The 17,352-nt window shown below is 40.5% G+C and overlaps 2 protein-coding genes across 3 annotated transcripts; one reads left to right on the top strand and one right to left on the bottom strand.

The window, feature by feature from the left end:
• Window positions 1-731: 731 nt before the first annotated feature.
• Window positions 732-4,568, bottom strand: LOC118416697 (ragulator complex protein LAMTOR5 homolog). Its single transcript, XM_035821885.1, has 4 exons — window positions 4,409-4,568; window positions 3,684-3,745; window positions 2,453-2,570; window positions 732-1,526 (listed from the first exon to the last, which is right to left on the bottom strand). Exons 1-4 carry the CDS (start codon window positions 4,441-4,443, stop codon window positions 1,460-1,462), a joined length of 282 nt encoding a protein of 93 aa, XP_035677778.1. The 5' UTR covers window positions 4,444-4,568; the 3' UTR covers window positions 732-1,459.
• Window positions 4,569-4,768: 200 nt separating this feature from the next.
• Window positions 4,769-16,396, top strand: LOC118416543 (thiamine transporter 1-like). Of its 2 annotated transcripts, none has more exons than XM_035821673.1 (9): window positions 4,769-4,949; window positions 7,808-7,947; window positions 8,542-8,665; window positions 9,608-9,810; window positions 10,696-10,823; window positions 11,798-12,219; window positions 13,634-13,826; window positions 14,505-14,646; window positions 15,777-16,396. In XM_035821673.1, exons 2-9 carry the CDS (start codon window positions 7,816-7,818, stop codon window positions 15,909-15,911), a joined length of 1,479 nt encoding a protein of 492 aa, XP_035677566.1. In that variant the 5' UTR covers window positions 4,769-4,949; window positions 7,808-7,815; the 3' UTR covers window positions 15,912-16,396. The 2 variants fall into 2 exon arrangements, with proteins under 2 accessions (XP_035677566.1, XP_035677567.1); XM_035821674.1 differs by having other exon boundaries at window positions 4,769-4,978.
• The last annotated feature ends 956 nt before the right edge of the window (window positions 16,397-17,352 follow it).

Raw genomic sequence — 17,352 nt, 5'->3', positions numbered from 1 at the left:
CTTACAATGTATATGGGAAGGACAAAAACTTGGCACTTTCATTTATGTCATTATTTTCTTTAAGGTTCCGGTTCGGAGTTTTTTTTTACGAATCGTGGCCGATTTGACCGTCTCTGAAAAAAGCACTAGCGCTTCTCAAAACATCGTTTTTCGGACAATTCAATGTTTCCGATACAAAAGGGTGCCTTGTCGCTGACCGACAGACTCATTTGACATTTTCTGTAGAAATGTTATTTTTGGTAAAAACCATCAAAAATATAAGCTTTTCACCCAAAAATTGCTAATTTAGGGCCATTCTTTACAGGCCGCTACACGGTAAAAATGAGTTTTCCTGGGATAATGACTAATATGGCAATGAAGGTCAAGACTTCTTCTGTATACTGAGTAAAAAGGAAAAAAAGTTATCCGATACGTTTTCCGTGAGCTCCGATGACGCTAAAACACCCAAAACGCATATAGAACGCACGATCTGGGTAATCAGGCGACGAAACGCTTTACCGCTATCGCGCGCACTAATACCAGGAAGTGTTCGCCGCACGATCAAATCTCCGACACCATAAATCGCTACGAACAACAAGCATCTGCAGAGGTATAAAAGATTATACATTGCTAAAGCGATAGCCGGAAAATCTAGAGCCAAAACTATAGAGACAACCCCTAATTTGCGTCTTATTTTTAGGGACTACTTCGATATCTGGTCACTTGAAATTCCGAACCGGAACCTTAATGTAGATATTGATGACATACATTACTCTCCAAGCAGAGGTTTGGCTCCGACTGTTTTTGACGTGTTGCATCAGGGAAACTTCTCCTAATTCTAGCTGTCTGGACTGTGTAAAATACAGGGGAGACCAGAAAAAATATATGTATCACCAATTTTGAAAGGAACAGGTTCTTGCTAATCAGAGTAAGATTACTTATCAACCAGTACTAAATAGGCTTTCCATTGATACCCCTATAGCTAGCAATATTTTTCAGACAATGTAACAGAGCACAGTTTCATCACCAATAAGCATCTTTACAGTCATGTACATGTACAAATATGCTGGGTCAAACTTCACATTTTCACACCTAGGTCAGTATGTGTGAAATCAGAACATTCAAACTTGACTATTTATTCAGGGCCACTTAATATCTGCCCCAACCTCTTCAATGTACCCACCTCCCCTTTTAGACAGAAAGGGTATTGCTATCAATATTGTAGGTCATATAGAAATGAGAACAGCATCATGGTTGTTCTTTACAGGTACATATTGAAAATATGACTGCTCAAAAATAAAAACAAAGTCACTTTGGTACTTCCTTTAACATGGACATACTGTTGTTTCAAAAGAAGCTATGTCATTGGGGCATCAACATATTCTAGTTCCATCTTACTATCATAACATTGATATATGTACTCAATAAGTTGGTCATAATAACCCTGTACAGTATGGTAGAATCTCTGGATCCTGTGGAACTATGTTGGTACTTTGGCCTTGTGTATCGCCATTGTGACGTCATCATGCTTTTTGATCATCAAGGTCCTGGAACAGACGGAAAAAAACAGCACAACGTTATGCACTAAAATCACACATTGCGAAACTTCCTAACAAGCCTTATTTAACCTTGTAGCTGAGCTAGCCTTTTTGCACCAGCCTTGTACTAGTACTAATGTACATGTAACTTTAAGCATGCCACTCATGAAGGGGGTGTTAATTTTCAAATTATCATCATATCATTCCATGCCAGTACTGCAGCCAGGCCACGGCCCTCTCATTAGCCTGTACCAGGTCCTGGTTGGAGATGTTGGGGCCTAATACGCAGTCCTTTGTAATGTGTCCCATGGATTTTCTAATGGTATTTATCAATGAATATACAATAAGTCAATTGCTTTGTAAGATCCACTTGTAGTGAATTATGTAATATTTGTTTGTAAAACAATATGACACTTATTAAACCCATGCAGACTAGTACTGTACCTATGCAATCCCTACTATATGTGTAGACACTTTCTTTATCTTGAATTTATTTGGAATAAATGAGGAGCGCTAAACAAACCAAGAAACCAATCCGGTTTATGTGATAGTATCAAAAAAACAAAGAACAAGACAAGTTTCCTCAGCGCTTCTGAAATTAGCTTCGTATAAACCCAACTCAAGTCAGGCATTGTCAGGTATACATTGTATTCAGACATAGGCTGAGATTCATCAATTTAATTAGAAGGTACTTGGGGAGTTTAGTAGAAGCACTTTGTCATATATTGTTAAGAAGCATGCAATCATTACTTCCTGAAATTAATATCTATTGAAAAATGACACTCCACAACACTTAACAAAACACAATGTACAAGTTAACAACCAAATGATATCAATATATCATAATGAGGAAATGTTCCCAAAACTTATTTCAAGGGAAGTATTTTGATTTGTCAACATCAGAGTCAAACTTTGAGAGATGCGGTGAAACTTACGACGCGTCTGACTCGATGCAGACGATTGGATCCTCTTCCGAGGATGGGTCCAGTTGCCCGGCCAGCTCGGACAGCCGGGTGACCATTCCGGCTGCGTCAGTGGACACTGAGCCTTTGGCTACAGAAAGACATGTCATATGACTTGTGGTTACATTGATTGTACTTGTAGAAGCGACACTAGTCACTGCAGTTGTAGAAGTGAAACTTGAATGTTTTACTAGTCAACACAGTAAGTGATACCAGTCTACAACAGTAGTGTTACTTGTGCACCTCTTGAATGCTGAAATAAAAGACTTGTTGGCTGACAACAGTTATAGGGACCATTTTGAAAATCTAGATATCTTGTTTTTTTTTCACCCATCTTGTTTTTTCCGTCCTCATCTCTCATTAAACTACTAATAGAAGAAGTCTGCAGAGAGTGTAATTCATAAAATAAAGTGACAGAGCTAACAAATTTAATGTTTACTTATATACTTATGAATTTTCCAAGTTTCCATGAATGAATAGTGGGGAGTTTTTTATTATTAGAATAGAGTAGAGTAGAGATCTTCAGGTGCAGGTAAGAACTCCTGTTCCAATTTAGGCCGTTCTCTCGTTGGCATCCCTGGTAACTGCGGAACATCTAGGGCTCTAAAGTTTTGTCTGACGGGTCTGCCTTACTAACACCACAAATAACTCTAATATGCAGTGTATATGGGACAACAACCTTGTGTACGCTCTGGAGACATTGTTTATACATTTATGAATTACAAAAAATGCAGAAAGTCCTACATATTCATCCGTTATTTTGAGTAAGTCTGGTTTCAAGATTAAAGCAATTCTTGGCCACCATGTTGGATCGTGCTTGCTTGCATTTGAGGCTGAAAAACACTTAGTATACATTCAAGTTTTATCAGTTGACAATGACAGAATTGCGGTATGCTATGATCTATGAACCAACAGCTTCTATAGTTTTATCGCCCTGTCGTCTATGGAGCCGAGGAAGTTATTGATAACTTCCCCATGCACACTCCTCGCATTCAAGATCCAACATGCCGGCCAAGAATTCCTTTGATCTTGAAACCAGCGGAGTTGTTGCATTTTTTAAATGCATAAATGTATGAACATTTGTCCCTAGTGCACCACACAAGGTCATTGTCCCATATACACTGCTTATTAGAGTCGTTTGTGGTCGTTTGTGGTAATAAGGCAGATTGTGTCTGACTAATCGATCCCTCCTTCTCTCACTCACCTCCCAGACACAGGCCATGTTGGTCAGCACACAGGGTACCCAGTACACCGTGGGTGTTCATCCTGTAGAAACAAAGACAGAGTGTATACAGATAGTACATGTAGTACTAAATACACTGTAGATCTAGCCTGTGTATTGCTGGGTACTGGTACAGTGTACTGGTACAAAACCGTTTTTTTCTTATTGGACCGGTCCAGAAAAAATGGACCTGTAAAAAATTTGATGGACCGGATGTTGCAATGTTGAACCTATTGATTTCAACAAACTGATTATATGTTCACATGTTTTGAGGCTTACCGGTCGAGGAAAATACAAATGCAACAACAGCAAAGTAGAGTAGAGTCTATAATCATTCCTACCAAGTTTTACAGTCAATCGTACAGAGGCAGTTAGCCTTGTACATAGGATTTTGAAACACAAGTGGGAGTCGAATACTCAACAAAACAGATGTCTTTGTTGCGAAATTGACCATTGTTTTGAGTATCGTCCATTCACAGGTTTTCACATACTGAATCAGGTCCAGGTTCTCTGGACCTGAACCGGACCTGAAATTTCTGCACCGGTACGTATACCCACCACTAACTAAGCCAGTGCCATGTCAAGCTAGCTTTGGTCACAAAATTATGTGACATTTACTAGAGTATGCCTTTGAAATTGCAAGCAAGAGATTTGCCCTGAAACAACCGCCCTGGCTAAAAGCATAATAATAAAATAACATCTCTTACGTTTCCTCCAGGTGTTTATCCAGCTCTTTCTCCATTTTGAAACCCCAGCAACAATCCTAGACCGAGAACGGAGACAAGTTTCAGGATTTAGACCAACGTGTGAGAAAAAGTCACGGGAGAAATAGTCCATTTCTTATTACGGGGGTGTAGATTAAAATATAAAGTGTCAGTTCCGTACGTTAAGAAATATTTTTCACTTATTTTTTCTTTACAATAATGCCAACTATTGTACTGAAGTAAAGCAATAATGAATTGCAATTGTGGTTTGTTATCCATTTATCATGATATTATTCTTTGAATGTTACCTAATTTCACAAGTGAGCAGTTCCTACCCGCTATGCTTTGCGCTTGGGTCAAAGGTGAGGAACTTCCGGGTATCTCCACCAAGGACGCGTCCAGACGCAAGTTGGTGTCCTTGTCATCTTTGTCATAACATAAAACAGAAGTTCCTCGTCGCTCATCTGACAACACTGTGAGATTGAGACTGTCTCTTCCCTGTTCTCTACCTGGAGATGACGATGAAGCAGTAGACGTCACGACAGTAAGTTTACTGTACATGGACTTTTAACAGTGAGTCGTCCGATCCATTGGATGATTTGGATCAATGGATGATCAAATTATACTTTCGCTTGCCTAGTATTGATCCAGCGGTCGCTACGGAGGATGGTACTCAGGCTAGGACTTTATTCCCTGCATGTATGCAGGTATGGTTTTCACGGGCGTGGGAAAATTTGGAAGCTGGGGATTTAGGGCGCTGTATCTGGAGAACGAATGGTGCGAGCACGACGATTTTTGGTATGCGGGTTGGGGGTGGTAGCCTGACACTCAGGTTTGATTTTGGGCCTCCTGGCGCTTGAACTTGACATTGCAGGTGGCATTTTTGGTGTTTTTGGGGCACTTTTGGCGCTGTGTGTCCGGAACGATACGCGTCATTGCGACGATTTTTGGTGCATGGGTGGGAAGTTGTTGCCTGTTGCCTAGGATTGACTTTGGGCCTTGTCGCGTTTGAACTTGACGCGGCAGGTCGAATTTTGTGTCCGGGAGGGGTATTTCCGGAGTTATATCTTCTGAACGGTTGGTGCGGGCGCAATGATATTTGGCACATGTGTTGGCAGTGGTTGAATAATTCTCAATTTTGATTTTGGCGCCCTTGGTGCTTGAACTTGACATTCCAGGTTACCTTTTGTGCGGGCACTGCGCGTGCGCTGTATCTCCGGAACGCAAGGTGCCATCGTGTTGCTATTTGTTTCGTGGGTTGTTGCTGGTGTCCTGGTGGTCAGGTTTGATTTTGGGCCTCCTAGTGCTTGAACTTGATACTGTAGGTTGACCCTGTTTTTGTGTGGTTGGGGCATCCCCCCAATATCTGCTTGGTTTGGTTGGGTTTGGGTTGATTGATAGGTCTTTAAGCTTAGGTGTAGAATCGTCATCTGTTTTTGCACTGGCTTCTGCCATTTTCAATGTATCAGGTTACTTTGTATCAACAGTGTCTGACCTGCCAGATGACATACCTAGTCTAGTATCTGTTGCTGTATTTGTTAGGTACAATTTGAGTTTGCTACTTAGTCCGACTTTGTGGTGTTTTGAGAGCTGAGTTTAAAGTTCTGGTACAAGTTCCTTTACCCTGTGTGGCAATCAGCAGAAGATACAACTTTCTAAAGTGGAGAAGAAATGTATAGAGCTTGAGTGTTAGAGAAAGGTATGTGTATGATTTTTCCTTCTTGCTGTTTCTTTGGGGTTGCCATTTCCGTATTGTATGCAGGTAATTTGTAGTTTGGGGCTAGTCATATTCACTTGACTTTTGGGCCTGCTTAATCTATAGTACGGGCAGGGTTAAGTGGTAGAGGCTTTGTTCTGTTTTAAATTTAGTATCGTTTGTTGCATTTTGTCACTGCAAAAATATGATGAAATTGTTTTCCCCCTCTAAGCAACTGCTCATTGATTTTGTGGGATGTTTGCTGGGTGTTCACTCTGACTACAACAGCTTTCTGAACTTTTTAAAGCAGCAGCAGCTTGCCATCTATGAATGGGATTGAAAAGGACATTTTGAATAGTAAATTCTGCTGTTAAATTTGGCTTAGGTACTTCAAGAGATTTAGGTTTTAGTTGGACGGATTGAATAAAATATCATACCACCCTGGGGACTAACTGTTGCTGCTGGATGGGGGCTACCACTATTCATATTGTCTATGGAAATTATGCAAATAACCTTCCAGTGCCAAGTCATATGTGACAGAATAACTACATGGGCCATCTGAGACAAAAAAAGGTAGGAAAAGTCGTCTCAACAACTTCAAGGTACTGTGGTTGGTTACCTGCTTAAGAAATCCAAAATAAGTAATGTTCATCCATGCCCAAGCTTACACATTCCCAAAATGGAATTTCAGACTTTGGCATGGTGCAGTCAAACCAACAAGGTAAAAATCTCACTTTTCCAACCACGCAACCACGGACGAAAAGGAAAAAAAATAAACAATAGGTCTACAGACACCCAATACATTTCATGCAGGCCTGAGGTCTACGAACTCTTGTTTAGTCTTTTAGTTTTTGCCTGTTTAGATTCGTAACACAATATTTTTCCGCGATACAGATTTCTCCTTTTTGATCATAAAAAAAACATTAGGATTGTTGATATTAAAATTGTTGGTTTTTGAGGTTTTAGTTCTTTTAGGTCGTGTTGACTTCTCCAAGAAGCTCTCTCTCCTCGAGATCTCTCTCTTCATCTCTCTCTCCCTCTCTCTTCCTCTCTCTTCCCATCTCTCTCTTCCTCCCTCCATCTCTTCCTCTCTCTTTCCATCTCTCTCTCTCCATCTCTCTCTTCCTCTCTTTCTCCATATCTCTTTCTTTCTCCCTCCATCTCTCTCTTCCTCTCACTCCATCTCTCTTCCTCTCTCCATCTCTCTTCCACTCTCTCTCCATCTCTCTCTTCCTTTCTTTCTCCATCTCTCTCTTCCTCTCTCTCTCCATCTCTCTTCCACCCTCTTTCCATCTCTCTCTCCATCTCTCTTCCACCCTCTCTCCATCTCTCTCTTCATCTCTCTTCCACTCTCTCTCCATCTCTCTCTTCCTCTCTCTCCATCTCTCTTTCACTCTCTCTCCATCTCTCTTCCTCTTTCTCCATCTTTCTTCCACTCTCTCTCCATCTCTCTCTTTCCCTCTCTCACCATCTCTCTCTTCCTTTCTCCACCTCTCTTCCTCCCTCTCCCTCTCTCGGTCTCTACACAAGAATTAATAAATGTATATGTTGTACCTGTGATGATAAATGTATTTCTTGTATGTCATCTTCAAGACTCCTTATTCATAACGTTACATATTATTTACAATAGTAGACAATCATATTTTTCTTTGGTACAAAGAAAAGACAAAGAAATAAAACCTTTATCTTTTCTTTTCCCCTCAAAGATACAAAGATGGAGATGAGTACAGAAACCAGAGCGATCGTCCTTCTTTGCTTGTACGGCTTCTTTAAGGAGATGCGTCCTTCAGAACCGTTCCTTACTCCATACCTGAAGGGTCCTGATAAGAATCTAACAGAGGAACAGGTAGATACATTGTTGTACTGTAAATGTGGAAATGTTTGCGGTAGTTTTATATTTGCAGCATTCACGGCGCATTCAAGATGACGGCTTCACTGTGAACTAGCAAAAACAACCACAAAACTTTTTGTTCATACTAAGGTGGACTACTGACTTTTCCTCTTGGTGCTACTAGTACAGGTACATGTAAATAGATTTGTACTGATAATGGAGGCAACTGTTATAGTTATTATGCATTTTAAGGTTAAATACTTACATTAAGCAAAGATTGAACACAGACCCAACAGCTCATTCCATGCCCATACCACTTGAATTTTCTTCTCTTCACTGCTGTTATATGGTGTCTTTCAAGTTTCATAATGGCAGTGTTTTTTTATGTTGTTTATCACCACCGTGCATAGTTTTATCATGTTGGTATGTCACTGAATAAAAACAACATTGAACAATTGCTTTATTTTCACCAATGTTTCAGAGCGTTTTCAGTTTCTTAGAGCGATCCTGACTGGTTCACATTGTACTGTAACTATAGGTGTCATAGAAATTGGTTGAATGTGTAAAATAAGCTTCTTCATTTTGTTTATTACCTCTTCGTGCCAACAGGTAGATAACCAGATCTACCCAGTGTGGACGTACTCGTACCTGGCCTGTCTGTTCCTGGTGTTCCTGCTGACGGACTTCCTCCGCTACAAACCTGTCATCATCCTGGAGGGGCTGGCCTACATCGGTATGAAACAAATGAGTGGATATGACTTTGGATAACTATAAGGCAGGGCTCGAAATACCACCAGCATATGCAGGTTAGGGCAGGTAAAATTGGAGCTGTGATGGTATTTCTGATGTCTACCTACACCTAACCTGCACTTGATTACATAAATGTCCTCTTATGTAGGTATATATGGACTGTTATTAGCTGCATCGACTGTTACCACCTTAGGATAAAGTATGAAAGAAAAAGAGCAATGTTTACTATTAGCAAGCAATTTTAGTATGATCCATACTTCCTAAATTCAGAGCGGTGCAGGTAAAATTTGTCTGGTGCAGGTAATTTTCAATGTTACATCTACCAGTGCAGGTATGCAGAAAAAAGTATTTCGAGCCCTGCAGTATAAGGCCTTGTTGATTTGATTGGATGACATCTGGTTGCAATTTTTTTGCCGTTTCAATAAAGGAAAATAAGAACATCCATCTAGTAAAAGCTTCTTGAGTTATGCTAGCGCTGTACGTCAAACAAATATGCATTCACAGACTCTCCACCAAAACAAAACAAAAAAACATAAGCTTCTGGTGAAGGTAATAAATGACAGGGCTCAAAATACCACCTGCATATGTAGGTTAGTGCAGGTAAACTTGGAGCTGTGCAGGTATTTCTGGTGTCTACCTGCACCTAACCTGCATTTGTCCAAGTACTGGGTTTTATACATAAATGTCCTATGATGCAAGTGTCACAATGTCGATTGTTATAAGCTGCATTGACTGTTACCACCTTTTATTAAGAATACAAGAAAAAAAGACAATGGTTCCTCAACAATGATCCATACTTCCTAAATTCAGAGTGGAGCAGGTAAAATTTGTCTGGTGCATTTAGTTTTCTGTGTTACCTGCACCATTGCAGGTATGCAGGAAAAGTATTTCGAGCCCTGTGATTACTATCAAACCTATATTACAGGAACATGGGTCCTCCTGCTGTGGGGACAGGGGGTGCTGACCATGCAGTTCATGCAGTTTCTGTATGGGGTCGCCACTGCAACAGAGATAGCCTACTACTCCTACATCTACGTCATCGTGTCCGACCAGCGTTACCAGAAAGTCACCAGCTACACCAGGAGTGTGGTTCTGGTGGGGAGGTGTGCCGCTGGGGTGGTGGGGCAGGTAAACTTTTACCTGTGCCTCTTTGTTCTTATTATATTGTCATTGGTTGTGTAGAATAAACTGTACATGCATTAAGTTTGCGGCGATATAATTTCGCGGTAGCGGGAAAAGGGACTTTTTGCGGTGGTTTTAAGTTCGCGGTAGCACCATGCACTATAGTCTCTTACTGCCATGGAAAAATGTTCGTGGTGGTTTTAAGGTCGTGGTGAAGCGGCCACCGTGAAAACCGCCAACATTAAACTACCGCAAAAGTTTCTGCATTTACAGTATGTACAGTTTGCGTCAAACAATGCCACTAGTCTGTTATTCAAATGAATAGCTGCAATCAGAACCTTCTTCAAAGATATTCTAGTAGTGGATAGTGTTATTTTCTGGGGGTGAAACACTGGTTTACAATTTTCAACTTTGGCCATGTTCTCTATTACTGGGGAAATCTATAACCTGGACCATGTTGAAAATTACAATTCGACATTCCTTGCAAAAATGAACCCTCAGCCTAGGGTGAATTCATCTCAATGCAAATAGCTCTGAGGTCACAAAATCACTATTCATGAACAAAGGGATGATTTTTGAGCACCTTTGAACAACGAAAACTTTTATGGAAAGTTAGTAACACTTAATATCCCACACTGGGATTAAACTATAGGGACTTACCCTAGTCTAAATTTTTGGACAAACTTCGTCAACCCTGTCGTCTGAAAATTTAGACTGGGGTAAGTCCCCTTAGTTTAATTCCAGTGTAGGATATAAAGTGTTAGTAACTTTCCATAATGTATTCTGCCAACACAGATGAACTTTCATGCTAACAAAAATGGGGGCAGCTGTTAATGCTTGCATTTAAGTTGTTATTGTGATTTTTTGTGATGTCTCTGATTTTAATTGCAGGCAGTTGTATCAGTATGGAAAGAATCTGCGTACTTTCCCCTGAACTACGTGTCCATGGCCAGTGTGACTGTTGCTCTCGGTATCTCCATATTCCTACCAAGTGTCAGAAAAAGCATGTTTTTTCACAGGTGTGTATATCTAATATCTATCTCTAGTCAAGTACACATCTAAGCTTTTATTCTCATTGAAAACACAGAGGGTACAGGTCTGGACCTGAACCTGAACCCATATACCTATAACTGTATACCTAGTAGTAGCAGTACATATGTAGTATTAGTACTAATTATATAAGTAGTAGTTGCAGTGGTACCTATACCTTTAAATTGTAACTGAAAGTAGTCCCATAGCCTTTTTGAGTCCATAGGGGCAGTGCTTTGTTATCTAGTACAGTCTTAGAACAGTCGGTATCGGAAGGCGGAGCTCATTGCTCTTCTTCCACCACCTTTTCTCTTCCCAACTCATCAAGTCAGGTAGCACCCATGTACACCTGAGTGGGGTGAGGAAAGTTGTGTATACCGTTATTAGTATCTTTCCTGTTGTAGCATGTCAGGGGTTTTCAACCCAGGACCTCAGGATTCTGAACCAAGCACCTTAACTATTACACCAACATGACACCACAAACTGTTCCTGCTAACATAAGATTTGTTTAGTACAATAGGTTAAACACAGCTGCTCTAGTCTGATGTCATACCTACTAACCTGGTAGCATGAGTAATCCGTGGTTAGCGGCCCTGCCTCTGGAACTAAAAGCCATAAATTTGATCTCAGCTGTGTCCCTCACTCAACATGCATGCTTCAGTGAGCTAAAGAGTTTTAGAGTTTATTGAGATACCCTTTGTTTTAAATCGAGCTAATCTTCCAGGGCTCATACAAATAAGAAGGCATACAATATATACAAATACATACGCATAAACAGATACAATAACAACCACTCAAAACAGGTCAGACTTACACACATATACATAGTACATCAATTCTAAAATCACGAGTGAGGTCAGAGGTCTATAAACACTAAAACTTATGAACCGTAAAATTGGTCTAAACTGGACGGGATTGACATCACTTTCAGTTACATGTAATTGGTTTGTATCCACCATTTCAGGTACTCCCGACAACAGGATGACCTTGATTCACCCCCAAGTCCGACACCAACAAACGGAGATGACATCAGGGAAGAAGTCACGTCAGACAACAGTGGTGTCCCATTACCAAACCATGGGACAACTGATCTCACAGTATCACAGCAACAAGTTCCTGATCCCACCTTAAATACTACAGACGTCGACACTTCTGGAACGGGAAAGGACAATATTGTTATCTCCACATTGCGTAACTTGTGGACAGACTTCCGGGTGTGTTACGGTTTGCGGCACCTGTTGCTGTGGTCGGTGTGGTGGTCGCTGGCCACCTGCGGCAGCTTCCAGGTGGGGAACTACGTACAGAACCTGTGGGACGTCATCAGTCCTGCCGCACAGGATGGAGAGGTGTGGAACGGGGCGATAGAGGCGGCCGCTACTCTCTTAGGTCAGTAGTTAGGGAGGCCCTTTCTGCTTTGTTATATAGTTTCACCTAGTCTCCAAGCAGACCCTACGGTGCCTAAAGAGATAGTATCAAAGCTGGCAAAGGAGTATAGCCGGCCAAAGGGAGATAGCCGGCCAAAGGGAGTCAAACAGGCACCGGAGTGCCGCTATACTAACTAAGTCCCTTGCCAACATTGATACTATTTCTAAGGCACCGTAGGGTCTGCTTGGAGACTAGGTTTCACCCTCCCACACAGGGTTGACTATTGCGGCAAAACCTAACGACATCACCCCTGACATCTCAGCCACAGACAACGGGTATTAGGGGTGCCTTGCTTACGAATATTCATGAGTTTGCCTGATTTGTTGCGGGCCAATCAGTGACCGGATTGCAAGTTTTGAACAAACAGCGTACAGCACGGCGTGCACAAAGATCTGTTTATTTTTGTGTGATGATAATGTTTTTTTTCCTATGCTAGGTCGGTATATGTTGATGCCGTGGTTACCCTATACCCACACAACCGACAAATCTTAAATTTGGTACCTGATAAAGACGTCTGGATGCTGAAAGAACTCGTCTTCGTTCGTTCGTCGTATCGTATACATTTTTGATTAAACTGCTGCTGGGATCCCTGTCACAGGGTAGGCAGCAGTTGGCTAGTCTTTACACTGTGCTTTCATCCTAACTGTGAAACATTATGCCGGTACTGTTATCTTGTTCTTGAATATTAATGAATCACCTTAAATGTCACCTTTCGACAACAAAGAAGGCATTTCTCCAATGGGCTGACAGTTGGTTAGGAGTCATGCCCCTAATACCCATTGTCTGTGGCTGAGATGTCAGGGGTGATATCGTTATGCTTTGCCGCGATAGTCAACCCTGAGTGGGAGGGTTAATGGTTTAAGGTATCATTCATGAGTTATTTCATTGCTTTGAGCATGTAAAAATACATGTCCAAGGCCTTACAAAAAAAAATCGGGTTACCCAACAAAAAAAGCTATTGACCCTAGAATTTTTTGTTCACCAGCTAACAAGGGACATGAATTTTTCAATTTCAATGGTGTAGAATCATTTTCCAAAATTAAGTCCTCATCATTTTGGTAAAATCAAAAATTGTGCTTTTACAGTTTTTGTTGTAAATACTGCCAGTTTTGTATTCAATTTGTTAGACTATTGTGGATGAATAAATGGGCTAAAGAGAGATCTCTAAAATCCCTACCCACCAACCCTAATTTTTTCAGGGCCATGATCAAAAACACATTTTTTTCTACGTCATGTATTGCAACACCAGTGCATTCCTAATAATGAACATAGTAATGTCCCCCTACAGGTATATTAAGCAGATAATGTTTAATGTGCTTTTTTGCACTTACAAGTACAAAATATTTCTTTGCAATTTTCTTTTTTTAAAATCCAGGGGCCATGGTGTCTTTCTCAATGGGGTACCTCCACGTGAACTGGATCGTCCTGGGAGAAATGACTCTCGGTGTTCTGTCAGCTCTGGATGCTGTTCTGCTTGTTGTCATGGCAACGACATACCACATCTGGGTCAACTACGTCTGTTATGTCTTCTTCAGGATGTCTTACCAGTTTCTCATCACTATAGCAACGTAGGTCTCTCTCTGAATCATACCCCATTACTTGCTACACCTTTAGTTAAAGGAGCACTTTAGCACTTTAGATAATGATTTTGCAGAGTAAAAAAATGCATACTACTTCACAGTGATGTACAATTAAGTACAATAAAGTGTCCACTTAAGTTCCAGGCATCAAGTAGTATTCTGCTAAACTCCCCCCAAACTACATGTAAGTCAGTTTGCTTATGGCTGAATGCAATGTGTTTGACAAGGCCAAAAGCAATAATAATATTATAGTATTAAAAGTGGAAATAATCTGTCTACCTGCACCTAACCTGCAATGATCCATGTACTGGATTTTAGACATAAATGTCATATGATGTAGGCCTTTTTGTAGGGATATATGGATTGTTATTAGCTGCATTGGCTGTTACCACCTATACAGTATAAAAGAAAAAAATAGCAATGGTTCCTGAACAATTTTAGTATGATCCATTCTTCCTAAATTCAGAGTGGTGCAGGGAAAATTTGTCAGGTGCAGGTAATTCTAGATGTTAGCTGCTCCATGCAGGTATGCAGAAAAAAGTGTTTCGAGCCCCGGGTTTCAAATGTTTATATTGGGAATGCATTGGTAGGATCTGCATGGGGTTGGTGAGTAATTAATGTGTTTTACAAAACACCCATCCTGAATCACAACAATCAAATGTTCAGATTTCAGATTGCCAAGAAGCTGACGACTGAACGTTACGCCCTGGTGTTTGGTTGTAACACGTTTGTGGCACTTCTGCTACAGACCATTCTCACTGCAATCCTCGTGGACAAGACGGGACTGGATGCACCTGTCAGAACTCAGGTATGAGACACACCTTTCAGGACTTAGGTATGAGACAGACATACTAGAACTCAGGTATGAGACACATCAGTCAGAACTCAGGTATGAGACACATCAGTCAGAACTCGGGTATGAGACACATCAGTCAGAACTCGGGTATGAGACACATCAGTCAGAACTCAGGTATGAGACACATCAGTCAGAACTCAGGTATGAGACACATCAGTCAGAACTCGGGTATGAGACACATCAGTCAGAACTCGGGTATGAGACACATCAGTCAGAACTCAGGTATGAGACACATCAGTCAGAACTCAGGTATAAGACACATCAGTCAGAACTCAGGTATGAGACACATCAGTCAGAACTCAGGTATGAGACACGTCAGTCAGAACTCAGGTATAAGACACATCAGTCAGAACTCAGGTATGAGACACATCAGTCAGAACTCAGGTATGAGACACATCAGTCAGAACTTAGGTATGAGACACAACTGTCACAACTCAGGTATGAGGCACCTGTCAGAACTCAGGTATAAGAAACATCTCTCAGAACCCAGGTATGAGACACATCAGTCAGAACTCGGGTATGAGACACATCAGTCAGAACTCAGGTATGAGACACATCAGTCAGAACTCAGGTATAAGACACATCAGTCAGAACTCAGGTATGAGACACATCAGTCAGAACTCAGGTATGAGACACATCAGTCAGAACTCAGGTATAAGACACATCAGTCAGAACTCAGGTATGAGACACATCAGTCAGAACTCAGGTATGAGACACATCAGTCAGAACTTAGGTATGAGACACAACTGTCACAACTCAGGTATGAGGCACCTGTCAGAACTCAGGTATAAGAAACATCTCTCAGAACCCAGGTATGAGACACATCAGTCAGAACTCAGGTATGAGACACTGCTGTCAGATTTTAGGTATGAGGCACACCTGTCAGCACTCAGGTATGAGACACATGTCAGAACTCACATATGAGACACATCTGTCAGAAATCTGTGAGGTATGAAACACATCTGTCAGAACTCACATATGAAACACATCTCTCAGAAATCAGGTATACATATGGGACAAGCATGTAAGAACTCATTTTTATCTTGTGCCACTAATTCTTTATTTCAACCTCCTGATTTCAGTTTGTCGTCTATGGCGTATACTTTGGCGTGATTGCCGCCATCTTCCTGACCGGTGCCGTGGTTACGCTGACAAGACTTGGTTGGCGGGAGGTACGGAGAAGATGGAGACTTGCTGACAATGATACATGTACATAGTGGATTACGTGGCAAACTTGTGCTTATGAGCCACTGACATATTAGTTGCTAATTGTACATTTGGTGTCATCAGAGATGTATCTGTTAAGCATTCCATTTGGTCATATACAAGTTATGGTGAACCATTTGGCCATGTTGATTTTATTGTATGGATGACATCCTCTGGGAACCCCCAAACTGACAAACTTATGCGAGTGTGCGTAAATAAGGTCACCACACAACAAAACCTGAAGGTTGTTTCAAGGTGTGACCTGAAGGCTACTCCAAAGTTAGGGTTATATTATGATCAGTTTACTAAGTGATCAGGTAGGTTGAACAAATGGCTAAATAATGTATACCGAACAATTGAATCTTCATTTTATTGTTCTTTCACATCTTCTTCTTTTGCTTTAGAATTGATTCATCATATTCGATGGTATTTGTATTTTTTTTTGAAATTTGCATATATTTGCTCATTTGTCAGCTGCTTTTATAGGACTGATATGGAGGAAAGAAAAAAAAATGATGCACAAGCAGAAGTCATCCATAAAATAAAGTCAGCATGGCCTTATTATACTCATGTTGTCTGATGTACAGATGTGTGTGAGTGTATGTGTGTGTACAGATGTATACATAAAATATTAAAGTTATCATTTTTAACATTGTTGCATTTATTTTTTGGATTTGATTCAAGACTTAGTGCTCCTTTATGATACTGTAAATGCAGAAACTTTCGCGGTTTTCGCGGCGGCCGCTTCCCCGCGAATTTAAAACCACCGCGAACATTTTTCCATAACAGTAAGAGATTACAGTGCATGGTGCTACCGCGAAATTAAATCCACCGCGAAAAGTCCATTTTTCCGCAACCGCAAATTAAATCCCCGCGAACTAAAATGCATTTACAGTAATCTTATTCAACTACTTGATAGTCCAAATACATGTATTAAGGCTTTCCAAAGTACCATGTCCCACAAATGGTTGAATGTATTCTGATAAAGACCATCCTGAATAATCATAGATTCTGTATTGGATATTTCATAATGCCTTCTATATATATAAGTAAATAAGTAAACACAGAATTATTGCCATATACATTACATCAGGATTTGTTTTTCCTACATTTTGCAAAAAGAAGAATTTCATGTTTTCAGTTTTGTGTGTTTTTAAGAAACTGTAAAGAGATTCTGTGTCATATGCACAATGTATTTTTACATGTTTTTAGATTAGAGGAATATTCTGTTTATATAGGGAATGTATAACTAGGGTAGGGTCTACATAGGGTTAGTGAGTATCATATTCATTTACAAAATACAGATTGGGTATTTTACCACAAGTGGAAATATTGCAAATAGTCAGATGATTATGTATCCATTGATACATACTGTATGGCCACCTTTGGTCAGTAATAACTCAATGATACATAGTCTGTTGGAAAACAACAACTTCTGGAGTTTAGGTTGCA

Source organism: Branchiostoma floridae, chromosome 5 (assembly GCF_000003815.2).
Source record: "Branchiostoma floridae strain S238N-H82 chromosome 5, Bfl_VNyyK, whole genome shotgun sequence".
Taxonomy (NCBI): domain Eukaryota; kingdom Metazoa; phylum Chordata; class Leptocardii; order Amphioxiformes; family Branchiostomatidae; genus Branchiostoma; species Branchiostoma floridae.
Note: the sequence above shows the minus strand (reverse complement) of the source record. Positions and strands in the feature narration are given on the sequence as shown.

What these genes read in the sequence shown, in the direction of transcription:
- LOC118416543 (XM_035821673.1), top strand. Translation starts at nt 7,816, where the DNA reads ATGGAGATGAGTACAGAAACCAGAGCGATCGTCCTTCTTTGCTTGTAC. An exon ending in GGAGGGGCTGGCCTACATCG is followed by an intron (nt 8,666 to 9,607) that starts GTATGAAACAAA and finishes CCTATATTACAG; the next exon opens with GAACATGGGTCCTCCTGCTG. An exon ending in TTTCTCATCACTATAGCAAC is followed by an intron (nt 13,827 to 14,504) that starts GTAGGTCTCTCT and finishes TCAAATGTTCAG; the next exon opens with ATTTCAGATTGCCAAGAAGC.
- LOC118416697 (XM_035821885.1), bottom strand. Translation starts at nt 4,443, where the DNA reads ATGGAGAAAGAGCTGGATAAACACCTGGAGGAAAC. An exon ending in GATAAACACCTGGAGGAAAC is followed by an intron (nt 3,746 to 4,408) that starts GTAAGAGATGTT and finishes TTGTTTCTACAG; the next exon opens with GATGAACACCCACGGTGTAC. An exon ending in ACATGGCCTGTGTCTGGGAG is followed by an intron (nt 2,571 to 3,683) that starts GTGAGTGAGAGA and finishes GTCTTTCTGTAG; the next exon opens with CCAAAGGCTCAGTGTCCACT.